Source organism: Giraffa tippelskirchi, chromosome 6 (assembly GCF_054371585.1).
Source record: "Giraffa tippelskirchi isolate mGirTip1 chromosome 6, T2T-mGirTip1v1.2.pri, whole genome shotgun sequence".
Classification (NCBI taxonomy): domain Eukaryota; kingdom Metazoa; phylum Chordata; class Mammalia; order Artiodactyla; family Giraffidae; genus Giraffa; species Giraffa tippelskirchi.
In genome coordinates this window covers 170,043,031-170,070,734 of record NC_137280.1, presented here as the reverse complement: position 1 = coordinate 170,070,734, position 27,704 = coordinate 170,043,031, and the positions used below count along the sequence as shown (strand labels likewise).

The 27,704-nt window shown below is 35.7% G+C and overlaps 1 protein-coding gene and 1 non-coding gene across 6 annotated transcripts in view; one reads left to right on the top strand and one right to left on the bottom strand.

The window, feature by feature from the left end:
- LOC145509654 (uncharacterized) overlaps nucleotides 1–27,704 on the bottom strand; it is a 641,798-nt gene that overhangs the window by 312,771 nt on the left and 301,323 nt on the right. For 3 of the 5 annotated variants that reach the window (XR_014056278.1, XR_014056280.1, XM_081498872.1), the window contains one exon: nucleotides 1,028–1,272. The exons of the other annotated variants lie outside the window; for them this stretch is intronic. Coding sequence is in view for 1 of the 3 variants with exons in the window: in XM_081498872.1 (XP_081354998.1) it covers nucleotides 1,028–1,272 (245 nt within the window). In the remaining 2 variants the exon portion in view is untranslated. The remainder of the gene's footprint in view (nucleotides 1–1,027; nucleotides 1,273–27,704) is intronic. 5 annotated transcript variants of the gene reach the window in all.
- On the top strand, nucleotides 18,775–18,846 carry TRNAY-AUA (transfer RNA tyrosine (anticodon AUA)). The gene has a single exon. It is a non-coding gene; the product is annotated as a tRNA-Tyr (tRNA).

Here is a 27,704-nt window from a genome sequence, read left to right as displayed (position 1 = left end):
GCGTGTCTGATTTTAAAGCCACTGTTCTTATTTATTGCTCTAGTCTCCCTCGCGGCTAGTGAACTTCTTGTCATTGAAAATCCAGAGATTTCCAGGAAGCATCCCCTTTAGGAATATCTTTTTTTTCAATGTGAAATCAAAAAATGTTTATTGAACATAGCTTTTTGTTGTTCTATTTGATTAGTATTTATTTTTCATTCAAAATTAAAGATTTATGCTAATTTGGGATATATCATTTTAATACTCCACTCATTTATTTAATAAATAATTGAATAAATTACATTTTTAAAATCATTGTCTGAAGAAAGTTCATATGTCAAAATTCATAAATATTTGAAAATCAGAAGTTCTTAACTGTTACTTATATTTTAGGTGAGTGTGATTTTCACTATTATTCACTTAGGTTTGTTTTTTTTTCCCTTCAGATGTACAGAAATTTTAAAAATGCCTTTTTAAACAAAGATTTGGCTCCCTAGAACCACTGAGGTTTGCCTTATCTCATTTTATTACTGAAATTCTACATATATGCCTCACTTCTCTGCATGTTAATGGTGACCTTGAAAGCAGAGAAATTCTTTGAAATACTCTCTGAATATCAGACTCTCCCCTATAACCCTCCCAAAACCTCCCCAACTGCATTATACAGATACCCTGGGTCTATTGCTTTTATCAAACTTTCACCTTTACTGCCTCTAATCTTTGTCTCAAAAGTCCAGTTTTCTTCTCCACTGCCCATTTTTTTAAATCTTATTTAAATTTAAACACCATACATTTCTGTAAAGTTCCATAAAACGGGTATTAACCTCCTGAAATATCTTTCAGCATCCCATAGAAAATTATAAATGAGCTATTTGGTTATCACACTCTCTATTTTTTCTCCCTTTCTTTGTCTCCCACTGTCTCTCGACAGCAAGGCAAATAATTACTGTAGCAATCAGCTCGAAAGCAGAACTTGGTTAATAACAACTTCCCTAATTTTTGTCTTTTCTTCCAACTTAGAACCAACCAGAGAGAGTCAAATACATACCTTTACCCATCACATAGTATGTCCACCTTCTCCTTTTCCAACCAGCAGCTTCCCCAGGACAAGAGCCTCCATTTAGGTTGTACCTGTAGCTTTCTCTTTTCTCCATGTTTTTCCTCTTCAGCTTGCCTTTAACTCTGCCAAATGCAAGAGATGGTGGCTGACTATAGCAAGCCTTGCTTTTTCTTATTTGGATTGTCTTCACTTGCTTTGGGCTTCCCTGGTAGCTCAGCTGGTAAAGAATCCACCTGCAATGTAGGAAACCCTGGTTTGACCCCTGGGTCTGGAAGATCTCCTGGAGAAGGGATAGGCAACCCACTCCAGTATTTTTGGGCTTCCCTGGTGGCTCAGCTGGTAAAGAATCTGCCTGCATTGCAGGACCTGAGTTTGATCCCTGGATTGAGAAGATGATTCTCCCTGCTGTCTAGTCTTGCCTACTCCATCCTGTAGTCATATACAGAAGTGAGAGTTGGTTTGGAAAGAAGGCTGAGCACTAAAGAATTGATGCTTTTGAACTGTAGTGCTGGAGAAGACTCTTGAGAGTCTCTTGGACTGCAAGAAGATCAAACTAGTCAATCCTAAAGGAAATCAATCCTGAATATTCATTGGAAGGACTGATGCTAAAGCTGAAGCTCCAGTCTTTGGCAACCTGATGCGAAGAACTGACTCATTGGAAAAGATCCTGATGCTGGGAAAGGCTGACGGCAGGAGGAGAAGGGGACGACAGAGGATGAAATGGTTGGATGGCATCACCGACTCAATGGACATGAATTTGAGCAAACTAAACTTCACCATTCCGGGAGATGGTGAATGACAGGGAAGCCTGGTGTGCTGTAGTCCATGGGGTCACAAAGAGTCAGACACAACTTAGCAACTGAACACACACACAATATTTTTCTCATGAATTTGTATGCAGCCCAAGTGGAATGATGTTAAACAGCAACCATGTCCTGAATCATGACACTGAATTCATGTCTCTGTACTACTACACAGTACAGCTGAATTCTACCTCAACAAAGCTGCTATAAAACTGTTATCTTTGCAAATAAGTTCATATGTACCATTTCCTAGATTCCATATATATGTGTTAATATACAATATTTGTTTTTATCTTTCTGACTATACATGTTGCTGATTCACTTTGACATACAGCAGAAACGAATCCAACATTGTAAACCAACTATACTCCAATAAAAAAATAATATTAGCATTTTTTGCCAAGTAGTGAAATGATGAAATTAATTCTGAGGCTACATTTAAATAAAAAATAATTTCTCATAGTTTGAATGAGTGTTATTATCAAGATTATTAAAATGTATGATAAAAGCAGAATAATAACATTACTGGAATCAAAATTTTGTAATATAGGAATTTTCAACCATTAAAATATATTTATTTTTCTTTAAGTTCTGTGTTACCTTGGACAAAATTATTAACTGAAAATATTGATAGACATAGGCCCAGCAAAATAAGTTCTAGATCATCTATTTTGATTAAATATGGCAACAGAAGGAAACAAAATGGATGACTATATGTCATGCTTTCTGATACCAGAATGATGTATTAGACCCTGTACTATGAGGTGCACAGGCTGAAGGAGAGAAACGCCTTCAGGGGCCCATATTTCTCTGAGGCTGACAGTTATCTTCATTCTACTGTTATCTAAATTATAGGTAAGTCAATATAACAGATAAGTTAAAGCATTATATTATAAATATATAATTAAAAAATGTTTCACTCTACTCAGGTAAGCATTTGGGAAAAGAGCAATTGAAATATAAATGGTGATTAAAGAAACAGCCATATCTGGCCAAGGCTTTTGATTACTAATCCAGATATAAATGTAATTAGTTTGGCTTACATCTGGTAATTATTAACTTCCAGGCTAAAACCTAGTGCTTTCCTAGTACTTCACTAATCATTTCTGGACGCAGATTAAGCTAAGATTTAGTCCACAGTTAAATTTCTATCACAAAATTCCAGTGATTGTACATAGAAAATAAATTTTTAATTTACTATTGTAACTTCAGTGAAAAGTGCATCTTTTCCTGGCTATAAAGATGGCATAATCAGATTTTTAAATTAATAGAGGCATGACTATAAACACATTAATTTTTGTTAGTTAAATAAGTAATTAAGCTGGTGAAATTTCTGAATAATTGGCAGTGTTCTAAAATGTACAGGCAAACTGACTGGTTCTTCTCCTTCAGTGATCGTTCAGTGTATGAGATATCTAACCAGTTAAGCTGTATAACCTGATTAAGAATACTGTATTCAGGGCTTCCCTGATGGCTCAGTGGTAAAGAATCCACCTGTCTATGCAGAGACATGGGTTTGATCCCTGATCCAAGATCCCACATGCCACAGAGCAGCTAAGCCCGTGTACCCCAAGTACTGAGCCGGCGCTCTAGAGCCCACGAGGGGAGCTACTGAGCCCATGAGCTGCAGCTACTGAAGCCCATGTGCCATAACTATTGAAGTCCACCTGCTGCAACTACTGAAGCCCGTGAGCCTTAGAGCGTACTCTGCAACAGGAGAATCCACCGCAATCAGGAGCCCGCACGCCACATCTAGAGAGTAGCCCCCACAGCAGTGAAGACCCAGCTAGCCATAAACAAATACATAAATGATTCATATAATATTATTTTCAGTGAAAGCAAGTAATAAGTTATTTCTACTTGAATGCAAATTATATATTCAGTAAATATTTACTGAAATAAACAAGGGAAAGTTCAATGAAAAAAGAATGGCTGTTTAGATGCAAACTAGTTTGTAGGTGTATATTCAGGTGCACTATAGTGACATACATACTCAAAATTTATTTATGCATTCATTATATAGATTTTACATATATATTAAATATATACATTGAGGTAGGGGATAGAATTCACATATACTTTACCCACACACAAAATATGCTCAGTATTTAAATTAATGGCATAGCTGTTGGACCATAAGTGATTAGTAAACAAGGATGTATGTAATATGATTTAAAGTTTATTTAGGTAGATGCAACCCATGTAAATCTAAGATTAATTCCTGAACCACAATTTAAGTAATGGAACTATCCATCTATTAATTAAGGGAATCTCTTCAAATGATAGAAAAGCCTCATGATACACTTGAGAATTTTAAAAGAGAGGATTTACGGCAGGGTGATATATGTCAGTCTGAGTAAAAATGATTAAGATGTTATCTCAGGAACAAACTATGTACCTTTGAGTGTTAGGAAAGGGAATTGGGTTGGACGGAATTATCCTCAGGCAGTGGATGGAAGATTCCCTCTTGATACAGGGGCTGGATTTGTACTGATTATCTGTGCTGAGTAGGAAGGGTCCAGTCCCCAGGTTGAGACAAGTAAAGACCTGTGCACTTGTTTGACGTTGACCGGATCACAATCTCTGAACCTCAGTTTCCTTATTTGAAAATGAGAAAATTATCCTCATTCTCATAGGATGGTTGTGGGAATTACACAAGTCATTCAATGCCAAGGGTTCAGGACAGGTCTTTTGATGTTGTCTTTATTTGTTAAAATGCTCCTAAAGAAGCTGTGACCAGAGGTTGCTCCTTTAATCTCAATTTCTAGATACTGTCAAGGCCATTTTTTTTTAGTTTCTCCTGAGATTAGGAAAAAACATCTCCAGAAATGTGTAGGTATGAATGGTCACATCAGATGTGGCTGAGGTCTTGCCAATTGATCACCTACCTGCTCCTACTTGAAAGTAATTTAACAAGTGATAAGTGGTTAGTTTTACAGTCACTGATGAAAATCTGTAGCTATATAAATGCAAGATTCACTTCACTTGCTAAAACCGAGTTCAAAGAACTGCTATCATGAGTTGTTATCCTTTTGACACAGAACACAAGAAAGCACTTGGATTTTTAGATGCCTGAAGTGAGGGTGAGAAATGCTCCTGTGTGTCTGGGGGAAGGGAGAGGGGGGAGAGTCGTTATTGGAAGCTTGGAATCAATTTACCATGAGGTCATTTATAGTATTTTCTTGGAAGAGCTATTCCATTTCTGGCTACAAATAAGAATCATTTTCATGTGATAACCAAAGCATTTAGTTTTTATGACTTTAATGTGGAGTTTGTGAAGCTTAGTTTCTTAAAGAATCATTAACATATCATTGAGTTTACTGTTTCTCCCATAAAATTACGTCTTGAAGAAAGGTGCTAATAGATCGCACTCCTTATTAGAGAAAATAAAGGATTGTCATATCATGTTAATGGGGTTATTTCCTTCGCTAATTCACTCCATAAATACTAACTTATGATGTTCTATGTGCCAGGCATGGTACTAATTGGTAGACATTCAAATAAGACATAGAGGTTCTCCTAGGTAAGTTCAGAAATGAAAAACTCCCTCTACACTGGTAAATAGTTTAAAAATTAATTTAAGATATAAATTAATTCAAAATAAACTTTTCTGGGGAATAATAGGTGTTCTCACTTTTTTTATATAGTATCTTGGTAGATCTACCTTTTCCATACCCTGTTTTACATGACATATTTGCCCAAATCATTTTTAGTGCTAAATTTATCATGTACCATTTCCTCACACACACACACACATTTTTATGGTGGGACTGCTTCTATACATAACATTCTGAAGTACAGAAGTTGTTTGCCTGCAACTAAATCAGAGTCACAATTTTTGAATTATCCTACCTTCACAACACTCTTCACAATTTAGTAGGAAAAATCTTTCTTTATCCTTTTTAAAAATAAAAACATTACATAAAATTAATCTTGGCTATTCTCAGAGGAATTATATTACATTTCTCTTATGTTCCAAATTGAGACAGTTTCATAGAAGAATGTCATATAGAAACATCATACCTAGGGGCTCATCTGGGGGTTCAATGGTTAAGACTTCACCCTCCCAATGCAGGGGGCCAAGGTCCCATCTCTAGACCTACCTACACGCCTGAACTAAGAGCCCACATACCTCTACTGAGGATCCTGCAGCAACAAAGGTAGATTCTGCAAGTAAGACTCCGCACGGCCAGAAAGCAAAGAAGCCTCACATATCAAATCCTGTTAACACTTCTTAGCCCAGAATGTACTTTGCTCCGCCTATGCAAGTATCCTCTTAGATTTTATCGTACTCATTTTAAACTTTGTTCTTTATCTAATAGTTATATTTTTCATATTACATAGACACTTAGCCTTTTATAATCATTTTGTTCATTACAATTTAACATTGCTTCTTTACTATTTTTTATTTTGTTACAATAACAATAAATATGAAGGCTCTATTACAATAAATATTATATATAATAAAGTATATGTGTGTGTATTGGTATGAAAAATGTATACACCCAAATATAAATTACAATCTATTTTTATTCCCTACTCACACAGCACCTAAGGTAACTTTGCTCTTCCTCAAATCCTCTTGTTAATATAAGCACAGACAAATATATACACAACTGCTTGCAAGCATTAGTCACTCAGGCGTGTCTGACTCTTTGCGACCCCATGGACTGTAGCCCACCAGGCTCTTCTGTCCATGGGATTCTCCAGGCAAGAATACTGGAGTGGGTTGGCATGCCCTCCTCCAGGGGATCTTCCTGACCCAGGGATCGAACCCACGTCTCCTGCATTGGCAGGGAGATTCTTTCTACTGAGCCAGCAGGGAAGTCTGTATGTCTATTTAGTTCCATGTAATGTTATCACAAGGGTAGATTTATGAGACCACCATTGCGGTCAAGAGACAGACTCACCACAAGAATCCTTCTTGCTCCTCCTTTATTAACTATACCCATAGCTCCTTCATCCCTCACTATCTATCAAAACTCAATAGGAAAAGCAAAACAATCTAATTAGAAAATTAACAAAAGACATGGAAGATATTTCAGCAAAGGGGATGTACAAATGACCAAAAAAAAAAGCACATGAGGATTAATCTCATTAGCCATTATAAGGAAACACAAATTAAAGCTGTAATGAGATATCATTACACACCTACCAGAATGGCTAACAAAATTTAACGGTAACATCAAACACCAGTAAGGATACATATTGCTGATGGGAATGTAAAATGTTACAGTCTGGTAAAGACTTCAAGAATTTCCCATAAAGCTAAACATGGAATTACCATATGGTACAGCAACTGTACACTTGTGCATTTATCTTAGAGAAATAGAAAATTATGAACACATAAAACATGTATACTAATATTCATTACTGCTTTGCTTGTAATAGCTGCAAGCTGAAAAGCACAGATGTCAATCAATGAATGGTTAAACATGCCATATATTTTTATATTAACTTATTAACAACTATAATTCTAGTTTTGAGTGTTTCTTAAAAATGCTAAACTATTTTTCTAGTTTTTTTCTTTTCATTATCTTTATTGAGATATAAGAGACATACAGAAGGGTAGAAAATTGCTCCTATTTAAAACATTCAATTTGATGATTTGGTATAAATATATATGTAGGTATATTTTCCATAAAACCATCAGTGCAAACAAGACTTTGAACAAAACTACCACTCCCAGAAGTTGCCTCATATTCCTCTGTAATCTCTCCCTCTTGACCTCTTCTTGTTCTGGAAACCACTGAACTACTTTCTGACTGTGTAGATTATTTTGCATTACCTAGAGTTCAATGTAAAAGGTATAACATGTATTTCTCTTTCCATGATTTACTTCACTCATTTGCCAATGTACATTATTTGAGGGCTTTCCACATGAAATATTTTGCTCATTATTTATTAGTGTTTAATTTCTTGCTGTGAAATTTAAAGTGTTATTAAAATATTTTAAGTCCTTTATCCAATACACAATTTTCATACATTTATTCCAGTTTGTAATTTATCCTTTCACCTTAACAGTGCCTTTCAAAGAACAAAACTGCTCAATTTTTATAAAGTTTGAATTTTTTTTTTTAATGACTTGTGCTTTCTATTTAAGGCATCTTTGCCTAACTGAGATCACAAACATTTTCTCTGATGTTTTCCATCCTAAGAGTGCCCAATCTCGCCTGATGTTTTCTTTTAGAAGTTTTCTGATACTAGCTGTTACATGTATATCCCTAATACATCTGAGTGAATTAGGCAATTCTGTACATGGTACAAAATATGGATCAAAATTATTATTATTTTTTGTATATGGAAATCCAGTGGGATAAACACATTTCTTTTTTAATTAATTAATTAATTTTAATTGGTGGATAATTACTTTACAGTATTGTGATGGTTAAACCCATTTCTTAAAGAGGTTATATTTCCCCACTGAATTGCTTTTGCATCTTTGAAAAAAGTTAACTTCCAGCTATTTATAGTTCTATTTCACCATTCTTGTGTTCCATTGATCTATTGGTCAATCTGGAAAATAACATAACTTTCTCAATTAGTTGATGATCACAGTCCTGTGGAATGAAAAAGTTAATTTTGGTGTTTCAGTAGCTAACTGCATATATCATTTCAATCATTGTTACATAATTTTTCTATTGAGCTTTACTGAGAATTGTGTATATTTGGAACATGTTTCCATGAGGAAGAGAGCTACATATATTTAGTACGTATGATTCACCTCACTGTTATCTAACCAAGTTTTAGACTTGAGAATCTTTAGCCCAATTAAGCACTTACACATGCCAGAGGAATGACATTACTATGTCAGAAGCACTGCTCCTGAAGAACTCAAAAATTGAGACGTGAATAAGTGAGAAATTTAAGCACTTTTTTCCTAGCAAGTTACATTTTTCACCTAAAACTGTGAACAGCAATGTATGAGTGCAAGCAGAGTTGATAACAGATTCCTTCTATTATGGGTTAAGACTAGTTGAAAGTTTGACTTTCCCATTAAGTCAAATAATTAAAAAAACCTTCAATACAAGTCATTTTCCTCAAATTTTCTGCCTTTTCCACTTTTTGCTCAGGAAGTATTTTCTAAGTTGATTACTGGAAAAAGTTAAATATTCAGGTCTCTTCTTAATAGAAGATAATGCTATAAAATCATGAAAGCCTTTCACAGTTGCCAAGCTGACAGATGAAATCAAGAAGAAAATAGACCATATGCAGAGGAATTAATTTTGACTTTCTAATAATATATTTGATGTAATTATAATGTCATCCTTGATAGATACTCTTTTATTCCTCATTTATAACTTATATACTGTCTTCCACACACACAAAAAGATACCAGTTGACTGAGTCAACTTTGTTCAGAAATTCACTATCATTATCACAGATCTATTTAGGTATTTAATTTACCTGACCAGATAATTATAATAAGAGTATTTTACAATCCTTGATAAGTTTAGCTCTATAAAAACATTTAGCATATAAAGAGTTTCACATAATATGTTCTTATGCACACTGGTCAGAAAAAAAAAAAGTGTCCTTAGAATGGCTGTAATAAATCAAGAAGCACGTACTTTAACTCTCAATAATCAATAGAGAGTACTACAAAAGAACTGTGGAGGTAACAGCAAATATTAAGGGGGCCATATTAAATTAAATCATGTACATGTTGTATGAGGTTCCAGAATTCATGACAGCACAGAAGCATGGGCCATAATATGGCAGCCAATTTATGCTAATAAATTTCTGTGTAATACAGATATTAAGTGAAAATATTCAAGAAAAATTCATTGGAGCAGAGATCAATGCTACAGTAAATAAATTTCACAAAAAATATGGAGCTAGCATATTTTCTCTCCCCCAGGAATTTTATCTATTTCTATATATCAACAAAGTGCTGAAATCTTCAAGGAATGGAGGACAGAAGTTGAGACTCCTGGAAGTGACTGAGACAATCAAGAAAGAAGAGTAAGTGTCCATTTTCTATCTTCTTTGGAGAAATATCTATTCATATCCGTTACTCATTCTTAACTGGATAAACTGCCTTGGTATTGTGTTGTAAGAGATTATTATACATGCTAGAAACAAGTCTCTTATCAGATGTATACTTTGCTACTCTATTCTCCCATTCTGTGGATATAAGGTGTCTATAGAAGCACAAACATTTTCTAGTTTTGATGACTGAATCATTTTTCCTAAGTATATTGTCTTTTATTTCTTAATTCTTATTCATATGCTTATATTTAGCCTTTCTTTTTCTGAAAAATTTTGATTCATGTTTTTCCCTCAATTTTAATTGTTTTCTTGGTTGAATTATTAACTAGTAAGAATCCATTATGAAGTTGAGTTACAGGGCCTTTGCCTGATATATGTTTTACAATATTTTGTCCCAGTCTGTGACATGCTTTATTGTTTTCTCAGAGATGCATAGTGAAGAGCAAACTACACTTTTCGAGATAAGGCATAATATTTATTTTTCTTAGACACATTTGGCTTATTCTGTGCAATTTGTTGAAAATATTTTTCTTTTCCCAATGAATTACCATGGCACTTTTGACAAATACCAATTGACCATATTTCTGGTCTCTCTTCTTTTTCATTGAGCTCTGCATTTCTCTTTCTAAATGTCAAACTATCTTGATTAACACAGCTTTATTCTAATTCTTGAAGTAAGGTAACTTATCCAATATTATTCTTTTTAAGTATCGTTTGACTATCATAGGTCCTTTGAGTTCTTTTATTAATTTAAAAATAATTCTATCAATTTTCACAGATAAAATCTACTGGGATTTTCATTGGGAATGTAATTTAATCTAGAAGTCCATATGGGGAAAACTGCTATGATTGCACTGTTGTTATTCTAATCTAAAATGTCTCATCTTTCCATTTATTTAATTTCTCTCAGCAATATTTTTATTCTCATGTAGAACACTGGTGAATAATTTTAATATATAGTCTTATGTGCTTTTTGCTACCATAAGTGGAATTGTTTTTGAGTTAAACATTAATTAAAATTAAATTAAACTAATCTTAATTTATTTCCTTTTTTAACTTTCAGTTTTTTTTGTTACACATACTAATAGTTTCAATTTTTATACTACGCTTGTGTACTGCTAATGTGATACATTCAATAATTTGGTTTCTAAGCCATATTTCCTGAGATTTTTCTATGTCAACAATCATAACACCTTCAAAGAGATATATTTTGCTTCTCTTTTTTAACCTTTAACAATTATTTTTCTTATCTTATTGGAATGGCTAGGTCGTCTAGTACAATGTTAAATAAAACTGATGAGCACAGGTATCTCAGTCTTGTTTCTTCAGTTAAGGAGAGCTGTTCAGTGTCTCCACCATCGGCAGGATTCTGGCTGTAGCTTTCTTAGTAGTTAGTAGTCACCCTTTACCAGCTTGAGGACGCTCCCTACTGTTTCAAGTTTGCTGATCATTTTTTTATCCTGAATATATGTTGAATTTTCTCAAATTGAGCAGTGATTTATCATTTTTTATTTTACAGAGGAAAAGTAGGCAATTCTTCCTTCTGAAATGTCTAACAGAATTTACTAATAGCACCATTCTGGTGATTTTTTTTTTCAGGAAGAGTTAATATAAACATGAAGTTTTGTAAATATACGGTGCTATTCAGATTTGTATTTCTCTGATCAGTTTGCTTATGTCTTATCCAGTGCATACTTCATTTCGGATTTCTTTCGCTTTATTAAAGCTTGTTTGTGAGTTTTTTATGTCACATATTTCTTTCATCACGTTCATGCTTTTCCTTGTATCCACATGAATATGGAACATATCAGTTGTAGCAGTTTTAACAAGATCTTTTAACTTCATGGCTGAGGGTCACCATTCACAGTGATTTTGGAGCTCAAGAAAAAATCTGAAATTACTTCCACTTTTTACCCTTCTATTTGCCATGAAGTGATGGAACTGGATGCCATAATCTTACAGTTCTCTTGAATGCTGAGTTTCAGGCCAGCCTTTTCACTCTCGTCTTTCACCCTCATCAAGAGGCTCTTTAGCTCCTCTTCACATTCTGCCATTAGCGTGGTATCATCTGCGTATCTGAGGTTGTTGATATTTCTCCTGGAACTCTTGATTCCAGTTTGTGATTCATCCAGCCTGGCATTTCACATAATGTACTTCACATATAAATTAAATAAGCAGGGTGACAATATAGAGCCTTGTCATATTCCTCTCCTAATTTTGAACGAGTCAGTTGTTCCATGTCCTATCCTAACTGTTGCTGCTTGACCCAGCCACAGGTTTCTCAGGAGACAAGCAAGGTGGTCTGGTATGCCCCTCTCTTAATGAACTTTATTAATCACAAAATGATCAATACGATGGACATCTGCACATGGACATCACCAAATGGTCAACATCTAAATCAGATTGATTATATTATTCGCACTGAAGATGAAGAAGCTCTATACAGTCGGCAAAAACAAGACCTGGAGCTGACTGTGTCTCAGATCATGAACTCCTTATTGCAAAACTCAGGCTTAAATTTAAGGAAGTAGGGAAAACTACTAGACCACTCAGGTAGGACCTAAACCAAATCTTTTATGATTATACAGTGGAGGTGATGAATAGATTCAAAAGATATGGTAGACAGAGTACCTGAAGAACTATAGATGGAGGTTTGTAACACTGTACAGGAGGCAGTGACCAAAATCATCCCAAAGAAAAAGAAATGAAAGAAGGCAAACTGGTTGTATGAGGAGGCTTTACAAATACCTGAGGAAAGAAGAGAAGTGAAAAGCAAAGAAGAATGGGAAAAATACACCCAACTGCAAACAGAGCTCCAGAAATTAGCAAGAAGACAAAAAAAGACCTTCTTAAATGAACAATGCAAAGAATTAGAGGAAAATAATAGAATGGGAAAGACTAGAGATCTCTTCAAGAAAACTGGAGATACCAAGGGAACATTTCATGCAAAGATGGGCATGATAAAGGTCGGAAATGATAAGGACCTAACAGAAGCAGAAGAGATTAAGAAGTGGTGGCAAGAATACACAGACCTATACAAAAAAGACCTTAATGACCCAGATAACCATGATGGTGTGGTCACTTACTAAGAGCCAGACATCTTGGAGTGTGAAGTTAAGTGGGCCTTAGGAAGCATCACTATGAACACAGCTAGTGGAGGTGATGGAATTCCAGCTGAGCTACTTCAAATTCTGAAAGATGATGCTGTTAAAGGGCTGCACTCAGCATTTGGAAAACTCAGCAGTGGTCACGAGACTGGAAATGGTCAGTTTTCATTCCAATCCCAAAGAAGGGCAATGCCAAAGAATGTTCAAACTACCATACAATTGTGCTCATTTCACATGTTAGTAAGGAATGCTCAAAATCCTTCAAGCTAGGCTTCAGCAGTATGTGAACCAAGAACTTCCCAATGTACAATCTAGGCTTAGAAAAGGCAGAGGAACGAGAGATCAAATTGCCAACATCTGTTGGATCATAGAGAAAATAAGAGAATTCTGGAAAAACATCTACTTCTGCTTCGTTGACTACACTAAAGCCTTTGACTAGTTATGGTAAGTACTTTGGATGTCTGTCTGACACTACAAAATTATTTTCCCAGAGAGAACATAATACTTCCTTACCACCTTGATATAAGAATCAGGCATATGACTTAATTATGAAGAGGAAACGTTTGTGGAAGTTCTGAGGATATAAGGGTCAGTGTGCATTTCCACCTCTGCTGTAATAGTCTCCACTGTCCGAAACTGACTGACCAGTGATCCTCAGTTAGAGACCAATAAAGTAAAAAGTAAAAAGCATAGCCACCTACCAGCCAAAGTGGATATGTAGCCAGAGAGAGAACTACACCATTGTGTTTCTCAACAATTAAGACTAGCTTTTGTTTAGTAACTCATTTGTTTATTCATGATCATTTATCAGAAAGAAATTAGTTGCCTGACAATACAACTGATATTTAAATGACAATTAATGGTGTTTCATATTATTGATAGTTTCAAAACACTATTGGGTAATAAGTATTAGCCTGAATTTTAATATATATACATATATATTATTTTGCACGTAAGACATAGTTATCTTTAGTGATACTATTACACAAAAAATACCTAAACCAGAATTGGCAGTTGGAATGGGAAAATTACTATAGCCCAAATTTCTGTGACTGAAAAGCAATCTTTTAAAGCAAATTCATCAGAAAAAACTGACTTCATTTGAATTTTTAGAAGAGGTGATTTTATGGTGACTGAACATGGCAGTTTAACAAAGAGTAACAGTTTATTCAAATATGTTTGAAACAATATAGGAGTTTTGTTTATTTGGCCATTAAATGAACTATTTAATGTTTGTCCTAAAATAATTTCAATCAAGGGAGTTTACACTTAGGAAATTGATATTCTTTTTCATTAAGAACATTTCTCAACTTAATTTCACCAAGACATGCATGACAGTTGATGCTCCTAATTAAATACATTTGATTTTAGGACTATCCTTGCCTTTCATGAAGTTAACCTGTCAACCCAAGACAGTTTTAATCCATTCTGATGAATTTGATTAAGTCACTTCTTTGATCCGCCCTGTTCTTTTGCAGCATGTTAAAATTTTATCATCTAAGAAATTACTAAATTTTATGCCCAGTGTCTTTATGTTTGAGAAGTATCATAGAGACCGTACAACTACTAGTTTTCTGTATTTCCAATTAACATGTTTGCAAATGTGTTTTCAATGTGCAAAAAGGTAAAAAATCTTTTTAACCATTTAATAATATTTATATGTTTACTGTCATTTCCCAAAATATATTAATTCTTTTTATTTCAGTGGTAACTGACTAATTAACTAAGACCTCACTTGCATTTCAGGAAACTATTATGCCTGGTGAGAGTACACCAAATGTTTACACTGCAGTCTCTATGGCTGATTTTTTTTCTTTTAATTCCTACAAAAGAGTTGCACTCCAGCCTTGAAAGGTAGTTTTGCTTTAAAGGGTTCTAAACTTTACATTAAAAAAATTTTTTTGCCCTTTTTCAAAGTAAAATGTGGAGTTTTTGGCTTATGTACAATGTTTTTTTTAAAAAGTAAATCAAAACTATACAGAAACTTTTTAAACAGTTTAAACTTTTTTTCTTGAATCAAATAATCAAATGCAACATATAATTGTCATTTAAGAGACCCTTTAAACCCAGTGGCTTTAGAAATAAAATATTTAAAAATGTCTTGAAAATTCAACCTATTGTCCTTCTATATACAATACATAAGAATCACTCAAATTGCCTAGGTTGCTGGCACCAGAAGCCAGATATTCCTTCTAAAATCCTGTGTGATAATTTTCTTCCTTTGCACTGAGATCACTGAGTATTTCATTGCAGGTGCTTGAACATTTAGTTTTGACTAACCTCATCACTGGAGAAGGAAATGGCAACCCACTCCAGTGTTCTTGCCTGGAGAATCCCAGGGACGGGAGAGCCTGGTGGGCTGCCGTCTATGGGGTCGCACAGAGTCGGACACGACTGAAGCGACTTAGCAGCAGCAGCAGCAGCAGCAACCTCATCCTTCTCTGGTTTCCCACAGCTACACTTTGAAGCAGTTATGCCTTATACCAACATACATCTCTAATGCTCCGCTATCGGTAGCAAGCTTCTCAAGTTTTTTGTCTAATTCATACATATTCATTATTTTAATTTAGAATAAGCTCCTATCAGACTCTCTGTGTCTCCTCTCTACTCCCATAAAACTTTTAGACAATTGTAACATTTAAATAAGCCAGTTAATAAAAATTAAATTGTTTTAATGTATATTAAGATAGATTTATTTTCCATCTCTTCAACTATTTTTCAAGCTTCATGTGAGAAAGGACCATATCTTATGTCACTGTTGCTCCTCACCAAATATATTATCGGGAACCACAGTGTCCAGTAAATGTTTGGTGACTGGATAAATGTATAAACACCAGTGCTTGTCAGGTATTTAGTAAATATTCACGGAATATAGCACATAATAATATATTGAAGAGAGTCCCTCCTCCTATGCTACTTATACTCTTTATTACTAAGAAAGTGGAAATAATATCCATCTGTTACATTTAAAGTATTTCATCCTATTAGTTTCCTTTACTTATGTTCTTCACTCAAAACATGAAAGTGTTACAAATATCACTTAGGAAATGATCAATAAAATACACCATCCCCAGCATGAGACACATCTTGAATTTCTCTGTAACTTATATCTTGTTTGTGATCACAATTTCCTAGTGATATTATTTCAAGGCTCCTTTAATTTTTCAGAACTCAAAATGCCCAAGATTTCAAGTATCATCAAGGAAAGGACAAAGGTCAAAATACACAGCCTTTCCACTATCTTTGGTAGCTCTTATTTCTGCTTGAATAAATGCCATCTTTAAATGAGTAACCCACATTTCTATTACCATACAGTATATGTGTAATATCCCTGAATTACATCTGTCATTGAAATTACATCCAATTACAACTGCAATTGGAATCAAAGTTTTCTGCTATATTTATTATTCCAAATTAACCAAAATTCAATGCATACTCAAATGGAATCTATTCTACTTTACTGTAAATTCTGGTTTCCACTTTTTTTAGGTTTTTATCTATATCACCAATTAGAATTAATACATTTTTATAGTAAAGTGCCACAGAACTAATTGAATTGAAATAAATAATTGAAGATATACCTTATTCCAAGATGATCTAAAACAATTGTTAACAATTTGACCAGAAATATAAAAAGCCTACTGTTTTAAGAGTTAAGGTTCTAAATATAGGAAACAACTTCTGAAAAGCATGAAAGTGCCAACATTCTAGGGTAGAAACCTTAAAACTATGTAGTTGGTCATTATTAAGTTGTTTTACATAGTATTTTTAATAAATTTGAATTCTTACAGATATTAGCTTTTACTTTAGTAATTATCATTTTAATAGTATAGGATTGAAAATATTCTTAGTTTGATTATTACATTATTACATAACCATGAAACATTCTTATATAGAAAAGATCATGGCAAAATTGATACATGCAATTAAGATATGATTTCATATGATTCATGAAATGAAAGAATGGATCTATTTCATTTTTGGTGTGCATGCTCAGTTATGTCTGACTCTGCGACCCTGTGGACTGTAGCTTGCCAGGCTTCTCTGTCCATGGGATTTTCTCAGACAAGAATACTGGAATGGTTTGCTATTTCTTCCTCCAGGAGATCTTCCCAACCCAGGGATCGAACCTGCATCTCCTGTTTCTCCTGCACTGGCAGGCAGATTCTTTACCACCGAGCCATCTGGGAAGCCCCATTTCATTTTCTAGGAATCATCATAACATTTTAGTATAACTAAAAATTGAATCATAAGTTCTATGTAAATAAGTTTCAGAAATACATTATTACTCATATACTTTGTTCCAGATAGATTGCAAGACTGCAAGGCTTTGAAAACGGCAATGTGTCTTTTTTCAGGGGACATATGGAAACAAGGTTTTGACAGAACCAGCATAAGTATATGAGAATGAAGAGGGGCTCTGCATTCTTAACATGAGAACAAAGATAATTTTCCATTATGAAATGTTTCACTATCTGTGTCTAATTCATTGTGAAAGCAGGTTTTGTAACATCTCACTACAAGCTGGTAGTGAAAAATGTCATGCAATATGTATTCCCATGCCTTTATTCACTCACTAATTCATCCATTGATTTGATTAATATACATTTACCAAATGCCGTCTATGTGATAGGTACTAGTTTAGGCACTTTGATTCATCAGTGAAAAGAACAGAAAAGATTATAGACCCTCTTGGGCTTACCTTTTAGAAGTAGGATACAAACAGTACATAATAAACACTAAAGAATTATATATGTGGTTACTAGTTTTGATCAGTACTAGAAAAGATACATAAGAGTAGGGAGAATCACTGATGTCTGTAAGTTTTTTGCTTCTCAATCTTACAATTCACGAAAACCTGGAAGAAATGTTGTCACTGAAAAAAATCTTATTTTCCTTAGAAACATTCATTCATGCAAGTATAGTTTAATTTTATTTTTAGAAAATGCAGCTTCCACAACTCCTATTATTTTCTAAATAATTTTCTATAATAATGTATGTATTTTTTCTTCTGAGAATTTTCTCCTAGTGCAATGTATGTAACATATTTTAATATTTTCATAGATGAGGGGATTTATTGTTTAAAGGAGACTATCCACTCCCTGAAGGTTTTCTCTTGTTTAATCTTATGTTAAAAATTGCTCTTGGGATAGCTTGTCTTATTAAGTTAACTGTAAAAAATATTAATACTTTTCTTTGGAAAATAGATTTAACAATATAATGCAAAAAAGAATATGACTTGAAACACAAGACCAGATAGTAACATACTTTTTGACAACATTTGGGTTGAAAAGGCCTACCTATAATAAAAAATATTCACTTTTGCATTTTGAGTAGTCTTATTTGTATCATTATATTTTGTTTAGTTCTGTTTAGCTAGTTATGGTCTTTTCTATATTCTGTTGTCAGTAGCCTCTGTCCAAGACAGTTAAATCTGGTAATTTTAAATATAATCTCCACTGATGACTGATTACTGATTTTTTTTTAAAGTTAACCTATTTTCTCTCAACCGCTTTAAGTAAGAAATGTAATAATAATGCCCATTTGAGAGTATTGATCACAAAGCTTTGTTACCAAAAGTAAATGATTTAGACCGTTATTTTCTTCTATGAGGTGAAGAAAAAGTGACAGAAATAGGTTTGTTAATATCAGAGAGGCTATATATCATTCTAGGTTAATACTATATACACTATCATAATATCAGTATCCTTATACTGATGCAGTACAGTATTAAGATATCAAGTACAGATATCAAATCTTGATACAGTACAGTATCAAGACCAAATAGAAAACTGTTTAGGCTGGAGAGAAAAGATTAATGCATTGTTCTATTTCCCTGGTGGCTCAGACGGTAAAGTGTCTGCCTATAATGCAGGAGACCCAGGTTCGATCCCTGGGTTGGAAAGATCCTCTGGAGAAGAAAATGGCAACGCACTCCAGTATTCTTGCCTGGAAAATCCCATGGACAGAGGAGCTTCAGGGGCTACAGTCATGGGGTCACAAAGAGTCGGACAGGACTGAGCGACTTCACTTCGCTTCACTTCTGTGTGATTACTACAGGACTTTGTAGACTTAGCACTGTAACATTTATATATTTTGGTCAATGGAACTGCTTAACGAAACAATCGCAAAACCCTTGCAGTCAGACTGAACAGACAGAATAAGAAAGTGGATGGAGTAGAAGGGGAGCTTGGGGTCAGTTGTTGGAGGACTGTATAGATTTGAGGCTTCACTGAGAAAGACTGGGAATAGTGTGATTTGTGAAATTCTCTTAGTTATTTGGATCTACTATCCACTTTCTTTACATCTAACATTAGCTCTTTGGCTAAGCAGCAAGATTTTAAATCGATATTTAAAACTGAGTGGAACAATTTCCATCAGGCTTCTGAAGAGAAGTTAGAATTGCACTTCCACAGCTTCATCGATTTCCCTCTTTATATTTCTTCTGAAAATCAACTAGGAAGAAAAAAAGAAGAGAGATTTACTATCAACCCTAAAGATTATAGTAACTATGGGGAAAATGTGACTGAGTCCTTTAGTCAGACTTCGATAGAAATTTAGATAGTAGCTTCAGTTCAGTTCAGTTCAGTTGCTCAGTCGTGTCTGACTCTTTGCGGCCCCATGAATCGCAGTACACCAGGCCTCCCTGTCCATCACCAACTCCCGGAGTTTACCCAAACTCGTGTCCATTGAGTCAGTGATGCCATCCAGCCATCTCATCCTCTGTCGTCCCCTTTTCCTCCTGCCCCCAATCCTTCCCAGCATTAAGGTCTTTTAGTATCTAAATGGGAGAAGGCAATGGCACCCCACTCCAGTACTCTTGCCTGGAAAATCCCATGGACGGAGGAGCCTGGTAGGCTACAGTCCATGGGGTGGCTAAGAGTCGGACACGACTGAGCGACTTCACTTTCATGCACTGGAGAAGGAAGTGGCAACCCACTCCAGTGTTCTTGCCTAGAGAATCCCAGGGACGGCGGAGCCTGGTGGGCTGCTGTCTGTGGGGTCGCACAGAGTCGGACACGACTGAAGCGACCTAGCAGCAGCAGCAGCAGTTCTAAATGATCAGATTTCATGTTTCACTCTTGAAGATATAGCCTGGCCCTGGTAGAATAACTGGACCTAGACTAGCTTGGCTGCTGGAAACAAGTACAGAACTGGACAAAGCATACGAGGTGTTTGGTTTCACAAAGAGGACACTAGTCGGTGCAAAGCTGCAACCCCTGACAGAGCTTCAGAAATGACTCCGTGATGTGAGGAGACTCTGCCTGGTGGAAACGTCGGCTAAAGAGAGATTGGGAATTCTGCAGAGCATGGCAGTCATGCTCTACTGAGGAGGCAAAGATAAGAGCCGTGATTACATCATCTTAGAGCTAGCTTTTCTTTTCAGAAAAACATCTGTTATTTCAGAGTCATAGTCAATATAAAAATACTACTTAGGGTATATTGTTTTCCTGCCAGCTTTTCCTACTTTCTCTTAATGTGTTTATTCTATTTATTAAAGCTTTCCTCAAAGTACAGATACTTCTCTAAATAAAAGTAAAGTGCTAACATTTTGTTGGTATCTAGATACCATCTGCGTGTTTTTCACTTTACTCAAAATACATGTTTTTATCAATATTGGTAATAAGATTGGGGAAAAAAGTTGCATTGACATAAAACTGGCTATCAATCAATTTTTACTCCTTGCAGTTACTCTAAGGACTAAATCAAGAAAAAGACCTAAGACTTAAGAAAGTCATCTATTACTTTAAATTGTCAACATGAGAAGCAATTTGAAACAAAGCACGTTCCTTCATTTTATAACAGAAAAAGCTTCATTCACATATAAGATATTGAATAGTTTGCTTTTCAACATCTTTTCAAACTATTACAAAAATTCAGCATATGATTATTATCACTCTGTGTAAATTTGTGAGCTTTATCTATACTCATACTAATCTGTCATAGAGAAATAATCAACATTATAGTAATATGTTATAATCATTTATTAATGAAATAAAAATGTCAGTTCTCATCATCTAACTTATTACAGAGTGTTTTATTATGATTTAATTTATATATCACAGAGCCAGAGACTCTTATCTGAATCTAGGTAGGTATTGCTCTTCCTGAAGTGATCTTCCCCACACACACAGTGCAAGGGTGTTTTTAGCACCTGGTTTTCACCCTTAAAAGCAACCACAACTATTTCATTCATTTACTTACACACTGCCAGGGATCTCACAAACACACAAAGGAAAGTTCTGATTATTCACATCATCATTCCTGCTAAATAAATACCAGTGTGTGGTTCTTTTCTGATTCCTTAGTATCGAGTCTGCAATGAGATTTTTTCCAGTGTTTTGAGAATGCACTTACTAGCAAACAATTTTAGGAATTTTTCTGTGTGCTTAGTTGCTATCATATCTGACTCTTCCTGACCCCATGGACTGAAGCCCACCAGGCCCCTCTGTCCATGGGGATTCTCCAGGCAAGAACACTGGAGTGGGTTGCCATGCCCTCCTCCAGGGGATCTTCCCAACCCAAGGACTGAACCCAGATCTCCCTCATTGCAGGCAGATTTTTTACCATCTGAGCCACCAGGGAAGCTCAGGAATTATTCTAGCCTTACTTGATTTCATTGCTTTCAAATTCCCTGCTATTTTGCATAGCTTCAGTTTTCTCAAATGTCTTCAAAATAGTTGTCCTTTTATCCTAGCTACATCATAATTAAAGAAGAAATTTTGGACCATTCACAATGGTCACTCTTATCAATTTTTTAAGGTAGTAGTACTGATTATTTCACTCAATGATAAGGTATAGCTATGTTCAAGAGCCGCCTCAATTCTGTACCTTGTCCAGGCCTCCAGAAACCTGACTGACTACACTTATGATGTCACTTTCAAAATCTGCTTTAAAATGAAGCCCAAGACCGATCATTATGTTTTGATTCAAACTATGTTTTGCCACTCCTCTACACAAATTATAAATCAATGACCGGAGATAATTTACTTGTGAGTTTTTTTTTAATATTTCAGATAGTCTACAGAAAATTTTTAAAAAACGCTATTCACTGTTTCACGTTGGCTAATATAATTATTTAAATATTTGAGCTATAAATGGGAGATGGACCACTCAATGGCATTCTTCAATAGACAATGAACAGCATATTCTATAACATTTGATAATAAAAGCTTTAATGACAGAAAAGAGATAAGCTGCTAGCTCAACAAAATGAATAATGAATTAAATAAAATTTATAGCAGAATAGGATAAGTATTGTATACATTTAAAATTAAACTAGAGAAATAAGTATATGAAATGTTAAAAAAAATCCCTTCTTAAAGGGAGTTTCTGAAATTTCTGGTGTCACACTGCTTGCCATGCATGCTTCAGTGAGATTTAGCTCCCAAATTTAGACCTCTAATATCAGACTATGAGTCTGTTAAATCAAATTTTGGAGCAAGAAAAGTCAAGGTAACCCAGGGATATTTTGTTACCATCAGAAAGTAAAGACAATTTCATCTATGGGACCCTAATTATGCTGGGTAGTTATTTCAGGTTGGGCAGAAAAAGAAGTTCCCAGGATAAATTAAAGAGGAAAACTGCAAGTTAAACTGATTTCTTTCTATCTATCTATCTTAGTCTTAGGGCTTAGTCAAGTCACTCAGTTGTGTCTGACTCTTTGCCACCCCATTGACTATACAGTCCATGGGATTCTCCAGGCAAGAATACTGGAGTGGGTTGCTATTTCCTCTCCCATGGGATCTTCCCAACCCAGGGATTGAACCCACGTCTCCTGCATTGCAGGGGGATCCTTTACCACTGAGCCACCTGGGAAGCCCAATAAATGTACATGTATGGCCGATTCATTTTGCTGTACAGGAGAAAGTAACACAACATTGTAAAGCAACTATACTCCAATAAAAAATTAAAGAAAAAACTCTTCCAAGAAAAGTTTAAATAAGGAAAATGCATATGTGTTTACCAATTTTTTCTAATATAGTATTTAATATTGAAATTCACACCATTTTCTAATTTGCCTTTCCTACAGCTTAATATACTTAGACTAATAAACCACAGGTGATTTCTCTTCTGATTCCTGATTTGAGAACAATAACAATAAAATCAGCTTACTCCAAAAGTATGTTTTAGAATATTGTCATCCTAAAAATGTACCAGAGGTAAAGAATTTTTTTCTAGGAATACATTATAATAGCTTGGGAAAGATCTAAGAGGAATATAATAGGAAGTCACATTAAAGAGAAGTAGCATTCTCTCTTTAAAGTAAAAAAAAAAATAGTACTCATTATTGTGTGTTTGCAATTCCATAATGCTTTTCATCTGAATACTTCAAATGTTCAGAGTGTGATTATAATGATGGCAGATTTACCTAACAGACTTAGGAAAAGAAGGATGCTGTGTGAGTGAAAACAATATATGCTTTTAGAGAAAACTTGTTTTCACAGCACTGAGAGCTGCTTTTATTATTGCAGTTACAGCAGACGTAGTTCTTTTGCCTAAAAACTGTAAGGAAATTAATAGGTCTGCAAAAATCAGGTACTTGGATATGTATTCAGGATAGCAGAAGTTTATTTATCTAAGTAAAATACTAAGTTCAAAAAGATAGATCAAAGATACAACACAGAGTCAAGTAGTGAAAGCTCTCCTGTGACTTCTTGATCCTCTTGCGGACATCTAGTTTTATGGGCTCTGTTCAGTTTCGGGGTAACGCCATGTCAAAGGAAGTCTGAGTCAAGCTGCCCTCAGCACTTTTTCCTTTGAAGAGATGATACGGCTGCTTTCATGACAATGAAAGTGTTCTGCAACTGCATGTCTCAGAGGCCTTGCCTTTGTAGTCCCGGTATTATATGTAGAAGCATGCCACATGGCCTGAAATTATGCAACCTAACAGGTCTTACACATTACATAGCAATCACCATACACATACATTTCCAGGTTTGGGGCTTTGCAAGCATCAGTGGCAGTGTTGCATTACACTAAGTAAATGCTCACCTTGTATCTGATACTGCATGAAGCACTTTCATAAAGCTACTTTATATTCTAAATATAATGATTGTCCTTATAAAGTCACCCTCAATTAACCTATCTACAGTGCTGATACAAGTTTTTTCGAATAGACAAGACTTGCTTTTCCAGGATGAAAAGACAAAAGTAAAGGTGACAAGATTCCCGGTGGTGCTGGCTGGTAAAGAACCCACCTGCCAATGCAGGAGACATGAAAGACTCAGGTTTGATCCCTGGGTTGGGAAGATCCCCTGGAGGAGGGCATGGCGACACATTTCAATATTCTTGCCTGGAAAACCCAGCGGACAGAGGAGCCTGGTGGGCTGCAGTCCCTGGGGTCACGAAGAGTCCCACACAACTGAAGCAACTCAGCACGCGTGCAAAGGTGGCAAGAGTACAAGTAGGACAGGTATGGCTCCAGAATCTGCCCTATTTTTTTCTAAAATTAGTAGAACATATATTTAAAACTATAACAGCCTGGGTAGAGTTACTTAATTCAAATGAATTCAAGGAATAAGGAAGAGCAACCACAATGAGAGAGTTTCAAAAGGTGGGCTACCGCACTCACCAGCCACGCTGGCAGCAGCTTTTTGTGTGGGACTGGCCTTGCCTCACCAGTATATATAAGAAAGCTAATTAACACCTTAACACAGAGTACATCAAAATTTCCATGGCTAATTGCTTATATATCGTGTCCTGATCCAACTGTTCTACATGTCAAGACAATTTTTAGATAGTTCTGCTTGCATCCACCAAGGAAGCCCTGAGTCTATCTAGCAATGTGTTAACACAGATGTCCTGGGGGACTCCCAAACTTGGATTTGATGTTGGAAGAAAGGGTGGTTTGGTGGATTCCTGACATCTGCAAATGGTTTGCAAATTGTACACAATACTTAAATGCCCCAAAATGGAGCTTTCTTTACTTACATTCTTGATTTACTACATAGGTTCTTATCTTTCTATGAAGAGTTATCTTCTCTGTTGATGGCAGGAGATGATGTGTACAATTATGTAACCTCATCATTAAAGGAAACAGACTTTCAATATTAAATAGATTTTTTAAAAATTATTATTTCTGTATTACTTTTCCAGGACTATATAACAAAGTGAGGCTTCCCAAGTGGTGCAGTGGTAAAGAATCCACCTGCTAATGTAGGAGACTCAAGAGACCCCGATTCAGTCCCTGGGTCAGGAAGATTCCCGAAGGAGGAAACAGCAGCGAGTTCCAGGATTCCTGCCTGGAAAATTTCATGGAGAGGGGAGCCTGGTGGGCTACAGTCCGTGGGTCACAAAAGTCAGACATGACTGAGTGACTGAGCAAACACACACACACATACACACACACACACACACACATAATCACAAATTGGGTGGCTAAAGACAAGAGATTACTGACTCACGGTCCAGGCAGTCGAAATCCAACAACAAGGTGTCAGAGGGCCAAGCTCTCACTGAAACTGTAAAGAAAACTTCATTTCCTAAGAGGCTCCCCTGTTTCTGTTTCCAATTTTCCCTCTTATGACAACTGTGCTCTTCCCTGGTAGCTCAACTGGTAAAGAATTCCCCTCCAATGCAGGAGACCCTGTTCAATCCCTGGGTTGGGAAGACCCCCTGGAGAAGGGATAGGCTACCCACTCCTGTATTCTTAGGCTTCCCTGGTGGCTCAGATGGTAAAGAATCCACCCACAATGCAACAGACCTGGCTTCAATCCCTGGGTTGGGAAGATCCCCTGGAGGAGGACTTGGCAACCCAGTATAGTATTCTTGCCTGGAGAATCCCCAGGGACAGAGGAGCCTGGCAAGGTCCATGGGGTCCCAAAGAGTCAGAAACGACCGAGTGACTGAGTACTGCATGACAGCTGGACATAAGGATCTACCTGACTCCAGTATGATGTCTTCCTAGCTAATTACATCTGCAATGACTTTATTGGCAAATAAGGACACATTCTGAAACACTGGGAATTATGCCTGCAATGTATATTTTCCAGAGTGGGGGATACAATTCAACCCATAATATTCTCTTATTTCTTTCACTTTTACCTATTTATAGGGTATGTGATGTGCTTCCCTGGCGGCCAAATGGTAAAGAATCTGCCTGACAAGGCAGAAGACGTGGATTCAATCCCTGGGTCAGGAAGATCTCCTGAAGAGGGAAATGGCTACCCACTCACTCCAGTATTCTCGCTTGGGAAATCTCATGGACAGAGGAGCTTGGCAGGCTATACAGTCCATGGGGCTGCAAAGAGTTGGACACGACTTAGCAACTAAACAACAAAAACAAGGCAAGTGGTATATGGCGAATGCGTGTATTCTCACGGGGACATCCAGCTCAGCTAATTCCAAACTATGGCTACGGCAACTCAGGGGAGCTCCTATGGTTACCTGAGTGTGAAGACTTACAAATGACCTGGCAAATTCTCTCATTTTTAGTTCTATGATACTACTGGGATTTCATTACAAATCCAAGTTTCTATAGAAAACCTCAACCTCTCCCCCTTCTTTTTAGAACAGAAAGTATTAGAATACTTGGTCTGATCACTTTATTTCCTACCCTTCAGGTTCTGCTGCACTTTCATTGTGGTGAACGTTTTAGGACAATGGTGGTTATGAAGGCGGGATGTGGGGAAGTAGGAAAGGATACAGCCTCATTCCGGGAGCAGGGGAGTGACCGATTCAGCTCTCTATTGGGTCATCAGAACACAGTTACTGCGGAGATATTCATTTATAATAATTCTTTCCTTATTTTCAGGGAGTTGTTTTCTGAAATGATAATAGAATCAGATGTATAGGGTCAAAGTAAATGTAGTATGCTTGTATTTTCTAACCTCTATTCACTAAAGACTAAATATAATTCTACTTTAAGACCCACATGAAGTTTTCTTCTTTAAAATTAGAAAACCTATTTCTCTTATGTGGAGAAGGAAATGGCAACCCATCATTTCTCTTATGATATAGATTTTAATGTCTAATTTTGTAACCTAACGATGATTTTGTGGGCTAGTTGCATGCAACCCTTTTGCAAGGCACTGAAACTATCTACACAATTCATGAAAACCCTTGCAGTTTATGACTTAAGGTTAATAAAGTTAATTCAGAAGTTAAAAAAAAAGTTATATTCATGAAAAGTCTGTTGGGCTAGAATTTACGGACTATGACAATCTGAATTTCATTGTAGAATGGACATATAATTCTTGGACCACTCTTAAGCAAACTAGATATTTGGTTATAATGGTGTCCTAGAAGTGATTTGGGGATGAGGGTGCTCTTGAAGATATTTCTGAGATCAAGCAGAGATAAATCACATCTTCCAACTCAAACAGTCACCTTGAATTTAGTGGTTCTAGGTTACTTGCCTGGTCATTAATTAAGCTTACTCCCTTGATCCTCATGTGGGGACATATTTCTTTTTCAGGACTGTTCTATATATTTACAGATTTGGAGAAATTATAACTAGAATTCTCTTAATTTCTCTAAGTCCAAATGCAAAGAGAAGTAAAGAATTAGATTAAGATTAAAGTAGAATATCATCTGAAGTAAACCTGGTTTGGAAGTCAGCTTTGGATCTGAGGCAAAAATAAATCTTTCTATTCCTTTTCATCTGAATTGAATTAATGTTGCCAGTGGTTTATAACCTTCTAGCTAAAAAAAATCACTAGTGACTCTTTAAGTTTTGCAATTAAAGATTAAATATTAACAGTTTGTTCTTGCAAAAATATAAATTCAGTAAAATAAGACAGAAGAATTAAAGATCTACTT